Source organism: Bufo bufo, chromosome 2 (genome assembly GCF_905171765.1).
Source record: "Bufo bufo chromosome 2, aBufBuf1.1, whole genome shotgun sequence".
NCBI classification, from domain to species: Eukaryota; Metazoa; Chordata; class Amphibia; order Anura; family Bufonidae; genus Bufo; species Bufo bufo.
In genome coordinates this window covers 1942256-1958477 of record NC_053390.1, presented here as the reverse complement: position 1 = coordinate 1958477, position 16222 = coordinate 1942256, and the positions used below count along the sequence as shown (strand labels likewise).

General features: G+C 48.9%; 1 protein-coding gene across 5 annotated transcripts in view; it reads right to left on the bottom strand.

Moving 5' to 3' along the window:
• Positions 1 to 16222, bottom strand: part of TLN1 (talin 1) — a 131044-nt gene that overhangs the window by 24018 nt on the left and 90804 nt on the right. For all 5 annotated transcript variants that reach the window (XM_040420671.1, XM_040420675.1, XM_040420674.1 and 2 more), the window contains 9 exons: positions 15144 to 15287; positions 14899 to 15060; positions 14668 to 14808; positions 14409 to 14590; positions 14183 to 14315; positions 14013 to 14114; positions 13752 to 13922; positions 13518 to 13667; positions 13337 to 13438 (listed from right to left, as the gene is read on the bottom strand). In XM_040420671.1, the coding sequence (XP_040276605.1) occupies positions 13337 to 13438; positions 13518 to 13667; positions 13752 to 13922; positions 14013 to 14114; positions 14183 to 14315; positions 14409 to 14590; positions 14668 to 14808; positions 14899 to 15060; positions 15144 to 15287 (1287 nt within the window). The remainder of the gene's footprint in view (positions 1 to 13336; positions 13439 to 13517; positions 13668 to 13751; positions 13923 to 14012; positions 14115 to 14182; positions 14316 to 14408; positions 14591 to 14667; positions 14809 to 14898; positions 15061 to 15143; positions 15288 to 16222) is intronic.

Here is a 16222-nt window from a genome sequence, read left to right as displayed (position 1 = left end):
GACTGCTCCACAGATTCACTGCTCTTACAGTAAAGAACCAGATCCTGAGGTGACTGCTCCACAGATTCACAGCTCTTACAGTAAAGAACCAGCTCCTGAGGTGACTGCTCCACAGATTCACAGCTCTTACAGTAAAGAACCAGCTCCTGAGGTGACTGCTCCACAGATTCACAGCTCTTACAGTAAAGAACCAGCTCCTGAGGTGACTGCTCCACAGATTCACAGCTCTTACAGTAGAGAACCAGCTCCTGAGGTGACTGCTCCACAGACTCACAGCTCTTACAGTAAAGAACCAGCTTCTGAGGTGACTGCTCCACAGATTCACAGCTCTTACAGTAAAGAACCAGCTCCTGAGGTGACTGCTCCACAGATTCACAGCTCTTACAGTAAAGAACCAGCTCCTGAGGTGACTGCTCCACAGATTCACAGCTCTTACAGTAGAGAACCAGCTCCTGAGGTGACTGCTCCACAGATACACAGCTCTTACAGTAAAGAACCAGCTCCTGAGGTGACTGCTCCACAGATACACAGCTCTTACAGTAAAGAACCAGCTCCTGAGGTGACTGCTCCACAGACTCACTGCTCTTACAGTAAAGAACCAGCTCCGGAGGTGACTGCTCCACAGATTCACAGCTCTTACAGTAAAGAACCAGCTCCTGAGGTGACTGCTCCACAGATTCACAGCTCTTACAGTAAAGAACCAGCTCCTGAGGTGACTGCTCCACAGATACACAGCTCTTACAGTAGAGAACCAGCTCCTGAGGTGACTGCTCCACAGATTCACAGCTCTTACAGTAGAGAACCAGCTCCTGAGGTGACTGCTCCACAGATTCACAGCTCTTACAGTAAAGAACCAGCTCCTGAGGTGACTGCTCCACAGATTCACAGCTCTTACAGTAAAGAACCAGCTCCGGAGGTGACTGCTCCACAGACTCACAGATCTTACAGTAAAGAACCTTCTCCTGAGGTGACTGCTCCACAGACACACAGCTCTTACAGTAGAGAACCAGCTCCTGAGGTGACTGCTCCACAGATTCACAGCTCTTACAGTAAAGAACCAGCTCCTGAGGTGACTGCTCCACAGATTCACAGCTCTTACAGTAAAGAACCAGCTCCTGAGGTGACTGCTCCACAGATTCACAGCTCTTACAGTAAAGAACCAGCTCCTGAGGTGACTGCTCCACAGATTCACAGCTCTTACAGTAAAGAACCAGCTCCTGAGGTGACTGCTCCACAGATTCACAGCTCTTACAGTAAAGAACCAGCTCCTGAGGTGACTGCTCCACAGAGTCACAGCTCTTACAGTAAAGAACCAGCTCCTGAGGTGACTGCTCCACAGACTCACAGCTCTTACAGTAAAGAACCAGCTCCTGAGGTGACTGCTCCACAGATTCACAGCTCTTACAGTAAAGAACCAGCTCCTGAGGTGACTGCTCCACAGACTCACAGCTCTTACAGTAAAGAACCAGCTCCTGAGGTGACTGCTCCACAGATTCACAGCTCTTACAGTAAAGAACCAGCTCCTGAGGTGACTGCTCCACAGACTCACAGCTCTTACAGTAAAGAACCAGCTCCTGAGGTGACTGCTCCACAGATTCACAGCTCTTACAGTAAAGAACCAGCTCCTGAGGTGACTGCTCCACAGACTCACAGCTCTTACAGTAAAGAACCAGCTCCTGAGGTGACTGCTCCACAGATTCACTGCTCTTACAGTAAAGAACCAGCTCCTGAGGTGACTGCTCCACAGATTCACAGCTCTTTCAGTAAAGAACCAGCTCCTGAGGTGACTGCTCCACAGACTCACAGCTCTTACAGTAAAGAACCAGCTCCGGAGGTGACTGCTCCACAGATTCACAGCTCTTTCAGTAAAGAACCAGCTCCTGAGGTGACTGCTCCACAGACTCACAGCTCTTACAGTAAAGAACCAGCTCCGGAGGTGACTGCTCCACAGATTCACAGCTCTTACAGTAAAGAACCAGCTCCTGAGGTGACTGCTCCACAGATTCACAGCTCTTACAGTAGAGAACCAGCTCCTGAGGTGACTGCTCCACAGACTCACAGCTCTTACAGTAAAGAACCAGCTCCTGAGGTGACTGCTCCACAGATTCACAGCTCTTACAGTAGAGAACCAGCTCCTGAGGTGACTGCTCCACAGATTCACAGCTCTTACAGTAAAGAACCTTCTCCTGAGGTGACTGCTCCACAGACTCACAGCTCTTACAGTAAAGAACCAGCTCCTGAGGTGACTGCTCCACAGACTCACAGCTCTTACAGTAAAGAACCAGCTCCTGAGGTGACTGCTCCACAGATTCACAGCTCTTACAGTAAAGAACCAGCTCCTGAGGTGACTGCTCCACAGATTCACTGCTCTTACAGTAAAGAACCAGCTCCTGAGGCGACTGCTCCACAGATTCACAGCTCTTACAGTAAAGAACCAGCTCCTGAGGTGACTGCTTGATTGAGAAGAGGTAAGTCAGCTGTTTGCTATTGTGCGTTTGCTAATGAGCCTAGCTCACTAAGGTGTTACATTTGTTGCTGGGGGAGGAGTTTGGGAAGGAGTGTGTGTATATATAGAGACAGACTCATTAGCTGGCCTAATTCATTAGCTGAAAGTACTACATTAAGTACTAGTAAAGAGATATTGCAGGAGATAGTCAGGAGGTAGGCTGGAAGGTGGAAACAATACAAAAAAAAAAAAAGGTAAGATTTGTTTGATTTAAAGTTACAAATTTATTTTTTTATTTTTTTATTTTTTTCTCCTCTTTAAAATGGCAGACTTGGTTCAGTGCAGGAATTGTTGTGCATTTATTTCATGTTCCACTCTTTGGAGATTCGGATGCTGTCAGATCTGTAGACAGTTCTCCTTACTGCAGCAGGAAATTGCATTTTTGAAAGCTGAAATATTTAAATTATCTGTTAAACAAACTCCAGCTAGGACTGCTGCAATGCAGCTGCCACAGAGGACCCCCAGAAATGGCAGATGGGTTAATGTAGGTTCTGGAAGTCTTAGAGTGGTGGATAGAAGACATGTCCCACAGTCGGTGGTTCTCCATAATTCATTTGCAGCACTCTCAGAATGTAAGGACAACATGGATATGGACTCAAGCACAGAGGGTGAGAAACCATCGACTCCTATGTCTAATGTATGCAACAAAAAAGATAAAGTGAAGTCTCAAAGGAAGCAGCTGTTGCTGGGTGATTCAATCATAAGAAGTGTGGAGCTTAAAGAAAATGGTTTTGTGAGATGTCTCCCTGAGGCTACTGCTAGAAGAGATAGAAGACGTATTATTAATATTGTTAAGCAAGCAAAGCAGGAAGGGGACGTGGATGTTCTTGTCCATCTAGGGACAAATGACCTGGCTTGCAATGAAGTGTCAGAGGTGAAAAAATCTTTTATCACACTTGGTAATGACGTACAGGATTTTGCATCCACCATTTCATTTTCTGAAGTTCTGCCTGTGCATAATGTTCAGAATGATAGGCAGAGGCGCATAAAGGAGTTCAACATATGGCTTGGTAAATGGTGTCAAGAGCAAGGATTTGGCTTTGTTTCTCATGATAGCTCTACTTGGAATAGAAAGGAACTGTACAAAAAAGATGGTTTGCATCTTTCTCTCAAAGGAACAAATGTACTTAGTGAACAACTCCAAGAATTTGCGAAAGAGTATTTAAACTAGGAAGGGGGGGCAAAAGAGTGAAAATAAAAGAGTCCAATTGCCCCCCGAAACAATGCCAGAACAGGTCAGAAGCACAGAGGTTAAGAAATGATAAGCTCAGAGTCCTGTCTACAAATGCTCGCAGTTTAGGTAAAAAAATCAATTAACTTGGGTCAATAATGGCATCTGAGAATGTAGATTTAGTGGCTGTTACGGAGACATGGTTTAATGAAAGAAATGACTGGGACATAACCATACCAGGGTACTCTTTATACAGAAGAGACAGAGAAGGCAAGAAAGGAGGAGGAGCGGCCCTGTATGTGAAAGATAGCATTAAATCTAACCTAATACAAGTTGGTGAGGCCAACATAGAGTCAGTTTGGGTTACGTTGCAGTTTGCTAACCATGCAGTAACTCGTGTAGGTGTGATATATAGACCACCTGGTCAAGTTAAAGAACTAGATGATCTACTAGTTGAAGAAATAGCTAAAATGACAATGAAAGGAGAAGTTATCATTATGGGAGATTTCAATCTTCCAGATATAAACTGGAAAACCAAAATAGCAAGTTCTACCAGGAGTACAGATATTCTAAATTCCCTACTGGGGTTATCTCTACAACAAGTGGTTGAGGAGCCAACCAGGAGGGAGGCCATTTTGGATTTGGTATTCACAAACGGGGATTCGGTATATGATGTCATTGTAGGCGAAACCTTGGGATCTAGTGATCACCAGTCAGTGTGGTTTAATATAAGAACTGTGAAAGAGTCCCACCACACAAAAACAAAAGTTTTAGATTTTAGAAAAACAGACTTTTCAAAAATGAAATTAGTCATAAATGAGTCCTTATCAGACTGGAACGGATTACATGGAGTCCAGGAGAAATGGGACTACTTAAAAGGTGCATTATTGAAGGCAACAGAAAATTGCATTAGACTTGTCAGTAAAAGCAAAAAAAGGAGGAGACCACTGTGGTACTCAGCAGAAGTGGCCCAAATCATTAAAAATAAAAAGCTAGCATTTTGTAATTATAAAAAAACCCAGAGCAATGAAGATAAGGAAATCTACAAGATTAGGCAGAGAGAGGCCAAGCAAGTTATAAGAACTTCTAAAGCGCAGGCAGAAGAAAAACTAGCTCAGTCTATGAAAAAAGGGGATAAGACATTCTTCAGATATATAAATGAAAAAAGGAAATTAAAACAAGGAATAACTAAATTAAAAACAAAGGACGGAAGGTATGTAGAAGAGAATAAAGGGCTAGCCGACTGCCTTAATGAATACTTCTGTTCAGTTTTTACAAAAGAAAAAGGAGAAGGACCTCCACTAGAAAGGATGACTATTAAATCGTTTGATGCATGTGTCTTTACAGAGGAAGATGTTCTAAGTTTGCTGTCTAAGGTGAAGACAGATAAGTCACAGGGGCCTGATGAGATACACCCAAAATTATTAAAAGAGCTTAGTGGTGAGCTGGCAAAACCGTTAACAGATTTATTTAACCAATCATTAGTAACAGGAGTCGTCCCGGAAGATTGGAAATTGGCAAATGTCGTGCCCATTCACAAGAAAGGTAGTAGGGAGGAATCGAGCAACTATAGACCAGTGAGTCTGACATCAATAGTAGGCAAATTAATGGAAACCCTATTAAAGGATAGGATTGTGGAACATCTAAAAACCCATGGATTGCAAGATGAAAAACAACATGGGTTTACTTCAGGGAGATCATGTCAAACAAATCTTATAGATTTTTTTGACTGGGTGAATAAAATAATAGACGGTGGAGGTGCAGTAGACATCGCATATCTAGATTTTAGTAAGGCTTTTGACACTGTCCCACATAGAAGACTTATCAATAAACTGCAGTCATTGAGCATGGACTCCCATATTGTTGAGTGGATTAGGCAGTGGCTGAGTGACAGACAACAGAGGGTTGTAGTCCATGGAGAACATTCAAAACAAGGTAATGTTACCAGTGGGGTTCCACAGGGATCTGTACTGGGACCAATTTTGTTTAATATCTTCATAAGTGATATTGCAAAAGGCCTCGATGGGAAGGTTTGTCTTTTTGCTGATGACACAAAGATATGTAACAGGGTTGATGTTCCTGGAGGGAAACGCCAAATGGAAAAGGATTTAGGAAAACTAGAAGAATGGTCAGAACTCTGGAAACTGAAATTTAATGTGGATAAGTGCAAGATAATGCACCTGGGGCGTAAAAACCCAAGGGCAGAATATAGAATATTTGACACAGTCCTGACCTCAGTATCTGAGGAAAGGGATTTAGGAGTAATTATTTCAGAAGACTTAAAGGTGGGAAGACAATGTAATAGGGCAGCACGAAATGCCAGCAGAATGCTTGGATGTATAGGGAGAGGTATAAGCAGTAGAAAGAGTGAAGTGCTTATGCCTCTGTACAGAACACTGGTGAGACCTCACTTGGAGTATTGTGCGCAGTACTGGAGGCCATATCTCCAGAAGGATATAGATACTCTAGAGAGAGTTCAGAGAAGAGCTACTAAACTAGTACATGGATTGCAGGATAAAACTTACCAGGAAAGGTTAAAGGACCTTAATATGTATAGCTTGGAAGAAAGAAGAGACAGAGGGGAGATGATAGAAACTTTTAAATACATAAAGGGAATCAACTCGGTAAAGGAAGAGAGCATATTTAAAAGAAAAACTACCACAAGAGGACACAGTTTTAAATTAGAGGGGCAAAGGTTTAACAGTAATATAAGGAAGTATTACTTTACTGAGAGAGTAGTGGATGCATGGAATAGCCTTCCTGCAGAAGTGGTAGCTGCAAATACAGTGAAGGGGTTTAAGCATGCATGGGATAGGCATAAGGCCATCCTTCATATAAGATAGGGCCGGGGGCTATCCATAGTATTCAGTATATTGGGCAGACTAGATGGGCCAAATGGTTCTTATCTGCCGACACATTCTAGGTTTCTATGTTTCTGAGGTGACTGCTCCACAGATTCACAGCTCTTACAGTAAAGAACCAGCTCCTGAGGTGACTGCTCCACAGATTCACAGCTCTTACAGTAAAGAACCAGCTCCGGAGGTGACTGCTCCACAGATTCACAGCTCTTACAGTAAAGAACCAGCTCCTGAGGTGACTGCTCCACAGATTCACAGCTCTTACAGTAAAGAACCAGCTCCTGAGGTGACTGCTCCACAGACTCACAGCTCTTACAGTAAAGAACCAGCTCCTGAGGTGACTGCTCCACAGATTCACAGCTCTTACAGTAAAGAACCAGCTCCTGAGGTGACTGCTCCACAGATTCACAGCTCTTACAGTAAAGAACCAGCTCCTGAGGTGACTGCTCCACAGACTCACAGCTCTTACAGTAAAGAACCAGCTCCTGAGGTGACTGCTCCACAGACTCACAGCTCTTACAGTAAAGAACCAGCTCCTGAGGTGACTGCTCCACAGATTCACAGCTCTTACAGTAAAGAACCAGCTCCGGAGGTGACTGCTCCACAGATTCACAGCTCTTACAGTAAAGAACCAGCTCCTGAGGTGACTGCTCCACAGATTCACAGCTCTTACAGTAAAGAACCAGCTCCTGAGGTGACTGCTCCACAGACTCACAGCTCTTACAGTAAAGAACCAGCTCCTGAGGTGACTGCTCCACAGATTCACAGCTCTTACAGTAAAGAACCAGCTCCTGAGGTGACTGCTCCACAGATTCACAGCTCTTACAGTAAAGAACCAGCTCCTGAGGTGACTGCTCCACAGATTCACAGCTCTTACAGTAAAGAACCAGCTCCTGAGGTGACTGCTCCACAGATTCACAGCTCTTACAGTAAAGAACCAGCTCCTGCGGTGACTGCTCCACAGACTCACAGCTCTTACAGTAAAGAACCAGCTCCTGAGGTGACTGCTCCACAGATTCACAGCTCTTACAGTAAAGAACCAGCTCCTGAGGTGACTGCTCCACAGATTCACAGCTCTTACAGTAAAGAACCAGCTCCTGAGGTGACTGCTCCACAGACACACAGCTCTTACAGTATAGAACCAGCTCCTGAGGTGACTGCTCCACAGATTCACAGCTCTTACAGTAAAGAACCAGCTCCGGAGGTGACTGCTCCACAGATTCACAGCTCTTACAGTAAAGAACCAGCTCCTGAGGTGACTGCTCCACAGATTCACAGCTCTTACAGTAAAGAACCAGCTCCTGAGGTGACTGCTCCACAGATTCACAGCTCTTACAGTAAAGAACCAGCTCCTGAGGTGACTGCTCCACAGATTCACAGCTCTTACAGTAAAGAACCAGCTCCTGAGGTGACTGCTCCACAGACTCACAGCTCTTACAGTAAAGAACCAGCTCCTGAGGTGACTGCTCCACAGATTCACAGCTCTTACAGTAAAGAACCAGCTCCTGAGGTGACTGCTCCACAGATTCACAGCTCTTACAGTAAAGAACCAGCTCCGGAGGTGACTGCTCCACAGATTCACAGCTCTTACAGTAAAGAACCAGCTCCTGAGGTGACTGCTCCACAGATTCACAGCTCTTACAGTAAAGAACCAGCTCCTGAGGTGACTGCTCCACAGATTCACAGCTCTTACAGTAAAGAACCAGCTCCTGAGGTGACTGCTCCACAGACTCACAGCTCTTACAGTAAAGAACCAGCTCCTGAGGTGACTGCTCCACAGATTCACAGCTCTTACAGTAAAGAACCAGCTCCTGAGGTGACTGCTCCACAGATTCACAGCTCTTACAGTAAAGAACCAGCTCCTGAGGTGACTGCTCCACAGATTCACAGCTCTTACAGTAAAGAACCAGCTCCTGAGGTGACTGCTCCACAGATTCACAGCTCTTACAGTAAAGAACCAGCTCCGGAGGTGACTGCTCCACAGATTCACAGCTCTTACAGTAAAGAACCAGCTCCTGAGGTGACTGCTCCACAGATTCACAGCTCTTACAGTAGAGAACCAGCTCCTGAGGTGACTGCTCCACAGATTCACTGCTCTTACAGTAAAGAACCAGCTCCGGAGGTGACTGCTCCACAGATTCACAGCTCTTACAGTAAAGAACCAGCTCCTGAGGTGACTGCTCCACAGATTCACAGCTCTTACAGTAAAGAACCAGCTCCTGAGGTGACTGCTCCACAGATTCACAGCTCTTACAGTAAAGAACCAGCTCCTGAGGTGACTGCTCCACAGATTCACTGCTCTTACAGTAAAGATCCAGCTCCGGAGGAGACTGCTCCACAGATTCACAGCTCTTACAGTAAAGAACCAGCTCCTGAGGTGACTGCTCCACAGAATCACAGCTCTTACAGTAAAGAACCAGCTCCTGAGGTGACTGCTCCACAGATTCACAGCTCTTACAGTAAAGAACCAGCTCCTGAGGTGACTGCTCCACAGATTCACAGCTCTTACAGTAGAGAACCAGCTCCGGAGGTGACTGCTCCACAGATTCACAGATCTTACAGTAGAGAACCAGCTCCTGAGGTGACTGCTCCACAGATTCACTGCTCTTACAGTAAAGAACCTTCTCCTGAGGTGACTGCTCCACAGATTCACAGCTCTTACAGTAAAGAACCAGCTCCGGAGGTGACTGCTCCACAGATTCACTGCTCTTACAGTAGAGAACCAGCTCCTGAGGTGACTGCTCCACAGATTCACTGCTCTTACAGTAAAGAACCAGCTCCGGAGGTGACTGCTCCACAGATTCACAGCTCTTACAGTAAAGAACCAGCTCCTGAGGTGACTGCTCCACAGATTCACAGCTCTTACAGTAAAGAACCAGCTCCTGAGGTGACTGCTCCACAGATTCACAGCTCTTACAGTAAAGAACCGGCTCCTGAGGCGACTGCTCCACAGATTCACATCTCTTACAGTAAAGAACCAGCTCCTGAGGTGACTGCTCCACAGATTCACAGCTCATACAGTAAAGAACCGGCTCCTGAGGCGACTGCTCCACAGATTCACAGATCTTACAGTAAAGAACCTTCTCCTGAGGTGACTGCTCCACAGAATCACAGCTCTTACAGTAAAGAACCGGCTCCTGAGGCGACTGCTCCACAGATTCACATCTCTTACAGTAAAGAACCAGCTCCTGAGGTGACTGCTCCACAGATTCACAGCTCTTACAGTAAAGAACCAGCTCCTGAGGTGACTGCTCCACAGACACACAGCTCTTACAGTAAAGAACCAGCTCCTGAGGTGACTGCTCCACAGATTCACAGCTCTTACAGTAAAGAACCTTCTCCTGAGGTGACTGCTCCACAGATTCACAGCTCTTACAGTAAAGAACCAGCTCCGGAGGTGACTGCTCCACAGATTCACAGCTCTTACAGTAAAGAACCAGCTCCTGAGGTGACTGCTCCACAGATTCACAGCTCTTACAGTAAAGAACCAGCTCCTGAGGTGACTGCTCCACGGATTCACAGCTCTTACAGTAAAGAACCAGCTCCTGAGGTGACTGCTCCACAGATTCACAGCTCTTACAGTAAAGAACCAGCTCCTGAGGTGACTGCTCCACAGACTCACAGCTCTTACAGTAAAGAACCAGCTCCTGAGGTGACTGCTCCACAGATTCACAGCTCTTACAGTAAAGAACCAGCTCCTGAGGTGACTGCTCCACAGATTCACAGCTCTTACAGTAAAGAACCAGCTCCTGAGATGACTGCTCCACAGATTCACTGCTCTTACAGTAAAGAACCAGCTCCTGAGGTGACTGCTCCACAGATTCACAGCTCTTACTGTAAAGAACCAGCTCCGGAGGTGACTGCTCCACAGATTCACAGCTCTTACAGTAAAGAACCAGCTCCTGAGGTGACTGCTCCACAGATTCACAGCTCTTACAGTAAAGAACCAGCTCCTGAGGTGACTGCTCCACAGACTCACAGCTCTTACAGTAAAGAACCAGCTCCTGAGGTGACTGCTCCACAGATTCACTGCTCTTACAGTAAAGAACCAGCTCCTGAGGTGACTGCTCCACAGATTCACAGCTCTTACAGTAGAGAACCAGCTCCTGAGGTGACTGCTCCACAGATTCACAGCTCTTACAGTAAAGAACCAGCTACTGAGGTGACTGCTCCACAGATTCACAGCTCTTACAGTAAAGAACCGGCTCCGGAGGTGACTGCTCCACAGATTCACAGCTCTTACTGTAAAGAACCAGCTCCGGAGGTGACTGCTCCACAGATTCACAGCTCTTACAGTAAAGAACCAGCTCCTGAGGTGACTGCTCCACAGATTCACAGCTCTTACAGTAAAGAACCAGCTCCTGAGGTGACTGCTCCACAGATTCACAGCTCTTACAGTAAAGAACCAGCTCCTGAGGTGACTGCTCCACAGATTCACAGCTCTTACAGTAAAGAACCAGCTCCTGAGGTGACTGCTCCACAGATTCACAGCTCTTACAGTAAAGAACCAGCTCCTGAGGTGACTGCTCCACAGACTCACAGCTCTTACAGTAAAGAACCAGCTCCTGAGGTGACTGCTCCACAGATTCACTGCTCTTACAGTAAAGAACCAGCTCCTGAGGTGACTGCTCCACAGATTCACAGCTCTTACTGTAAAGAACCAGCTCCGGAGGTTACTGCTCCACAGATTCACAGCTCTTACAGTAAAGAACCAGCTCCTGAGGTGACTGCTCCACAGATTCACAGCTCTTACAGTAAAGAACCAGCTCCTGAGGTGACTGCTCCACAGATTCACAGCTCTTACAGTAAAGAACCAGCTCCTGAGGTGACTGCTCCACAGACTCACAGCTCTTACAGTAAAGAACCAGCTCCTGAGGTGACTGCTCCACAGATTCACTGCTCTTACAGTAAAGAACCAGCTCCTGAGGTGACTGCTCCACAGATTCACAGCTCTTACAGTAAAGAACCTTCTCCTGAGGTGACTGCTCCACAGATTCACAGCTCTTACAGTAAAGAACCAGCTCCGGAGGTGACTGCTCCACAGATTCACAGCTCTTACAGTAAAGAACCAGCTCCTGAGGTGACTGCTCCACAGATTCACAGCTCTTACAGTAAAGAACCAGCTCCTGAGGTGACTGCTCCACAGATTCACAGCTCTTACAGTAAAGAACCAGCTCCTGAGGTGACTGCTCCACGGATTCACAGCTCTTACAGTAAAGAACCAGCTCCTGAGGTGACTGCTCCACAGATTCACAGCTCTTACAGTAAAGAACCAGCTCCTGAGGTGACTGCTCCACAGACTCACAGCTCTTACAGTAAAGAACCAGCTCCTGAGGTGACTGCTCCACAGATTCACAGCTCTTACAGTAAAGAACCAGCTCCTGAGGTGACTGCTCCACAGATTCACAGCTCTTACAGTAAAGAACCAGCTCCTGAGATGACTGCTCCACAGATTCACTGCTCTTACAGTAAAGAACCAGCTCCTGAGGTGACTGCTCCACAGATTCACAGCTCTTACTGTAAAGAACCAGCTCCGGAGGTGACTGCTCCACAGATTCACAGCTCTTACAGTAAAGAACCAGCTCCTGAGGTGACTGCTCCACAGATTCACAGCTCTTACAGTAAAGAACCGGCTCCTGAGGTGACTGCTCCACAGACTCACAGCTCTTACAGTAAAGAACCAGCTCCTGAGGTGACTGCTCCACAGATTCACTGCTCTTACAGTAAAGAACCAGCTCCTGAGGTGACTGCTCCACAGATTCACAGCTCTTACAGTAGAGAACCAGCTCCTGAGGTGACTGCTCCACAGATTCACAGCTCTTACAGTAAAGAACCAGCTCCTGAGGTGACTGCTCCACAGATTCACAGCTCTTACAGTAAAGAACCGGCTCCGGAGGTGACTGCTCCACAGATTCACAGCTCTTACTGTAAAGAACCAGCTCCGGAGGTGACTGCTCCACAGATTCACAGCTCTTACAGTAAAGAACCAGCTCCTGAGGTGACTGCTCCACAGATTCACAGCTCTTACAGTAAAGAACCAGCTCCTGAGGTGACTGCTCCACAGATTCACAGCTCTTACAGTAAAGAACCAGCTCCTGAGGTGACTGCTCCACAGATTCACAGCTCTTACAGTAAAGAACCAGCTCCTGAGGTGACTGCTCCACAGATTCACAGCTCTTACAGTAAAGAACCAGCTCCTGAGGTGACTGCTCCACAGACTCACAGCTCTTACAGTAAAGAACCAGCTCCTGAGGTGACTGCTCCACAGATTCACTGCTCTTACAGTAAAGAACCAGCTCCTGAGGTGACTGCTCCACAGATTCACAGCTCTTACTGTAAAGAACCAGCTCCGGAGGTTACTGCTCCACAGATTCACAGCTCTTACAGTAAAGAACCAGCTCCTGAGGTGACTGCTCCACAGATTCACAGCTCTTACAGTAAAGAACCAGCTCCTGAGGTGACTGCTCCACAGATTCACAGCTCTTACAGTAAAGAACCAGCTCCGGAGGTGACTGCTCCACAGATTCACAGCTCTTACAGTAAAGAACCAGCTCCTGAGGTGACTGCTCCACAGATTCACAGCTCTTACAGTAAAGAACCAGCCCCACAGATTGACCGTTGTGGGGATTTCACCTGGAGCAGCCTTTCCCCACACATGTTGACAGGCTACCATTAGATGCCCTCCAGGCTCCTGATCAGTTTTGGTTCTCTTCTCTACATGCTCCAGATGGGGGCGCACTAATCATTTGTGGGGCGCGCACAGTACGACGTTCGGACACCGTAAAGGATGCCGCCACTCACCATCTCCTGCACCGTCACAGCAATGGCTTTGGCCGTTTTCACCATTGTCGTCTGATAGTCAACAAAGGATCCCTCTGGTTCCCCGATGCGCTGCTCATCCAGCTAGAGAGAGAAGTCGTAGATCAGTCATCAGCTGGATCAGTCATCATCAATGGCTGCCGTCCCGATAGGAGACACTAACCTTGTTGATGGCCTGAGTGATAGAGTCCACCATTCCCCCCACTGCCCCTGCCGCACTCGCTGCCTCATTAAAAGTGGCAGTCAGGTCGTCCACCGCTTCGTGCATCATCTGGGCGGCTTCATCCAGAGATTCCTGTGTGTGCGCTGCCACCTGCAACAGAAAACCACAAGCTGGGGTGAACTCCCGCTGAGAGGGACACGCCTAGACTGCTGGCTCTCGGCTCCTGCCCCTCACCTTGGGGTTGCCTCCAGCCTCCTTGGCAGTGTAGAGCATCTGCAGGGCCGATTCTGCTAACGTCTTGGTCTGGTCCAGAAGGTTCATCTGCTGCTGGTGGTTGATGGTCTTGGAGGCGGCTCCAATAGCTGCGTGGGTCAATGGCTCGAAGTACTGCGCCATCTGAGATACCTGCCAGGATGAAGAACACCAGAGACTGGTTAGTGCTTGGTCACAAAGCCATGAGAGACCACCGCACATCCCCTGAGAGAACACCCTCACCTTGTGTCCGAGCTGTGACGAGTCCGCCCTCGCTGCTGCGGCCAGCGGGTCTATAAGGTTACTGATCTCCTGCACCGATGTCTGCATCTGGTTGTGCAAGGCCTGGAAGGAAAGGAGATGTGAGAGAGGCAGCAGTATAAAGCAAGCCCACAGCCAAGGCTCACACTCACCTCCTGGGATATGCCCTCTCGTGGTAACAACTGTTGACTGATGGCTTCTAAGGAGGCCTGGTCCAGCTCTCTCACCGCCTGGTTCAGCAGCTCGATGGCCTGGTCACATTCTCTCTGACCTGGTGCCTTCTCCCTGTGGAGTGATGGACATGTCAGGAATCACGTGTCACCTTGGGAACACTAGGGGAATTTAGGCAGGACTGCGCGCCGCTCCGCGCCTTCTCACCTCATGTTAGTGATCAGCTTTTTGATGGAATCAGACACTGTGCGGGAGTGGCCGGCCAGCACTGACCACTGCGGAGGGTCCTTAGGGTTGGCAGCCAGAGAACGTGCGGTCTGGATCAGGCCAGAGGAACTTTCTAGCATGGCCTGAGCGGAGCTGATGATGGGCTCCATGGCGCGGAGACCCTGAAAAAGTGACACGTCAAGAATAAGCCAAATTGTGGAAACGTGAGATGTTCATGACCGCATATCAGTATCCTGACCTCCGGCGAGATATGCGCTGGAACACTAGCAAACTCTGGATTGGAGGCAAAGGCGGTGAGGTTCTCCACGGCGTGGATCAGTGGGATGGTGGCATCACGGCACTTCACCCGATTATCTTCATTGAATGCTCCATCCAAGGCCTAAAATAAAGAGATGACCATGACCTCCTCAGGCGTTACATCGCTGAATGCAATGCCACCCATCAGGCAGGATTACGGGTATGGATGTACCTTGATGGTCTTCACTAGGTTGGCCGTGCTGTTGGCCACCTCCTTAGCTGACTGCACAAACTGCCTCTTGGCCACAGGGTTGGAGGTGTGAGTGGATGCCAGGCGGCAGGCGTTGCACAGGGCAGACGTGTGTTTGGCCACTATGGTGGCAGCTGACAGCACCTATGGATGGAGAACATACACATGAGGACATGATGGATGGAACAGAGCGCTCTACGGACCCAATAGCACCCCCAGGTTATTACCTGTGACTGTGTGCAGGCCGGGTCTCCCAGGTTCTGACATGCCATCTGAATAGCCTGATTAGCTCGAGCAAACTGGGTGGGATCCACAAGACCCTGCGTACCGGCGCGGCTGCTGGGGTCCGAAACTCCGACAAGATATGCGGCCTGAGCAGAGGGCAAAGGTGAGAAATCACTGCTGTGCGCTACTGGACAAATAGTATACAAGAGTCCATCTCTACATATCCGGGGAGGCGTCCGGCCGCTATATACAGCCAGCGGGGAGGCGTCCGGCCGCTATATACAGCCAGCGGGGAGGCGTCCGGCCTCTATATACAGCCAGCGGGGAGGCGTCCGGCCGCTATATACAGCCAGCGGGGAGGCGTCCGGCCGCTATATACAGCCAGCGGGGAGGCGTCCGGCCGCTATATACAGCCAGCGGGGAGGCGTCCGGCCGCTATATACAGCCAGCGGGGAGGCGTCCGGCCGCTATATACAGCCAGCGGGGAGGCGTCCGGCCGCTATATACAGCCAGCGGGGAGGCGTCCGGCCGCTATATACAGCCAGCGGGGAGGCGTCCGGCCGCTATATACAGCCAGCGGGGAGGCGTCCGGCCGCTATATACAGCCAGCGGGGAGGCGTCCGGCCGCTATATACAGCCAGCGGGGAGGCGTCCGGCCGCTATATACAGCCAGCGGGGAGGCGTCCGGCCGCTATATACAGCCAGCGGGGAGGCGTCCGGCCGCTATATACAGCCAGCGGGGAGGCGTCCGGCCGCTATATACAGCCAGCGGGGAGGCGTCCGGCCGCTATATACAGCCAGCGGGGAGGCGTCCGGCCGCTATATACAGCCAGCGGGGAGGCGTCCGGCCGCTATATACAGCCAGCGGGGAGGCGTCCGGCCGCTATATACAGCCAGCGGGGAGGCGTCCGGCCGCTATATACAGCCAGCGGGGGAGGCGTCCGGCCGCTATATACAGCCAGCGGGGAGGCGTCCGGCCGCTATATACAGCCAGCGGGGAGGCGTCCGGCCGCTATATACAGCCAGCGGGGAGGCGTCCGGCCGCTATATACAGCCAGCGGGGAGGCGTCCGGCCGCTATA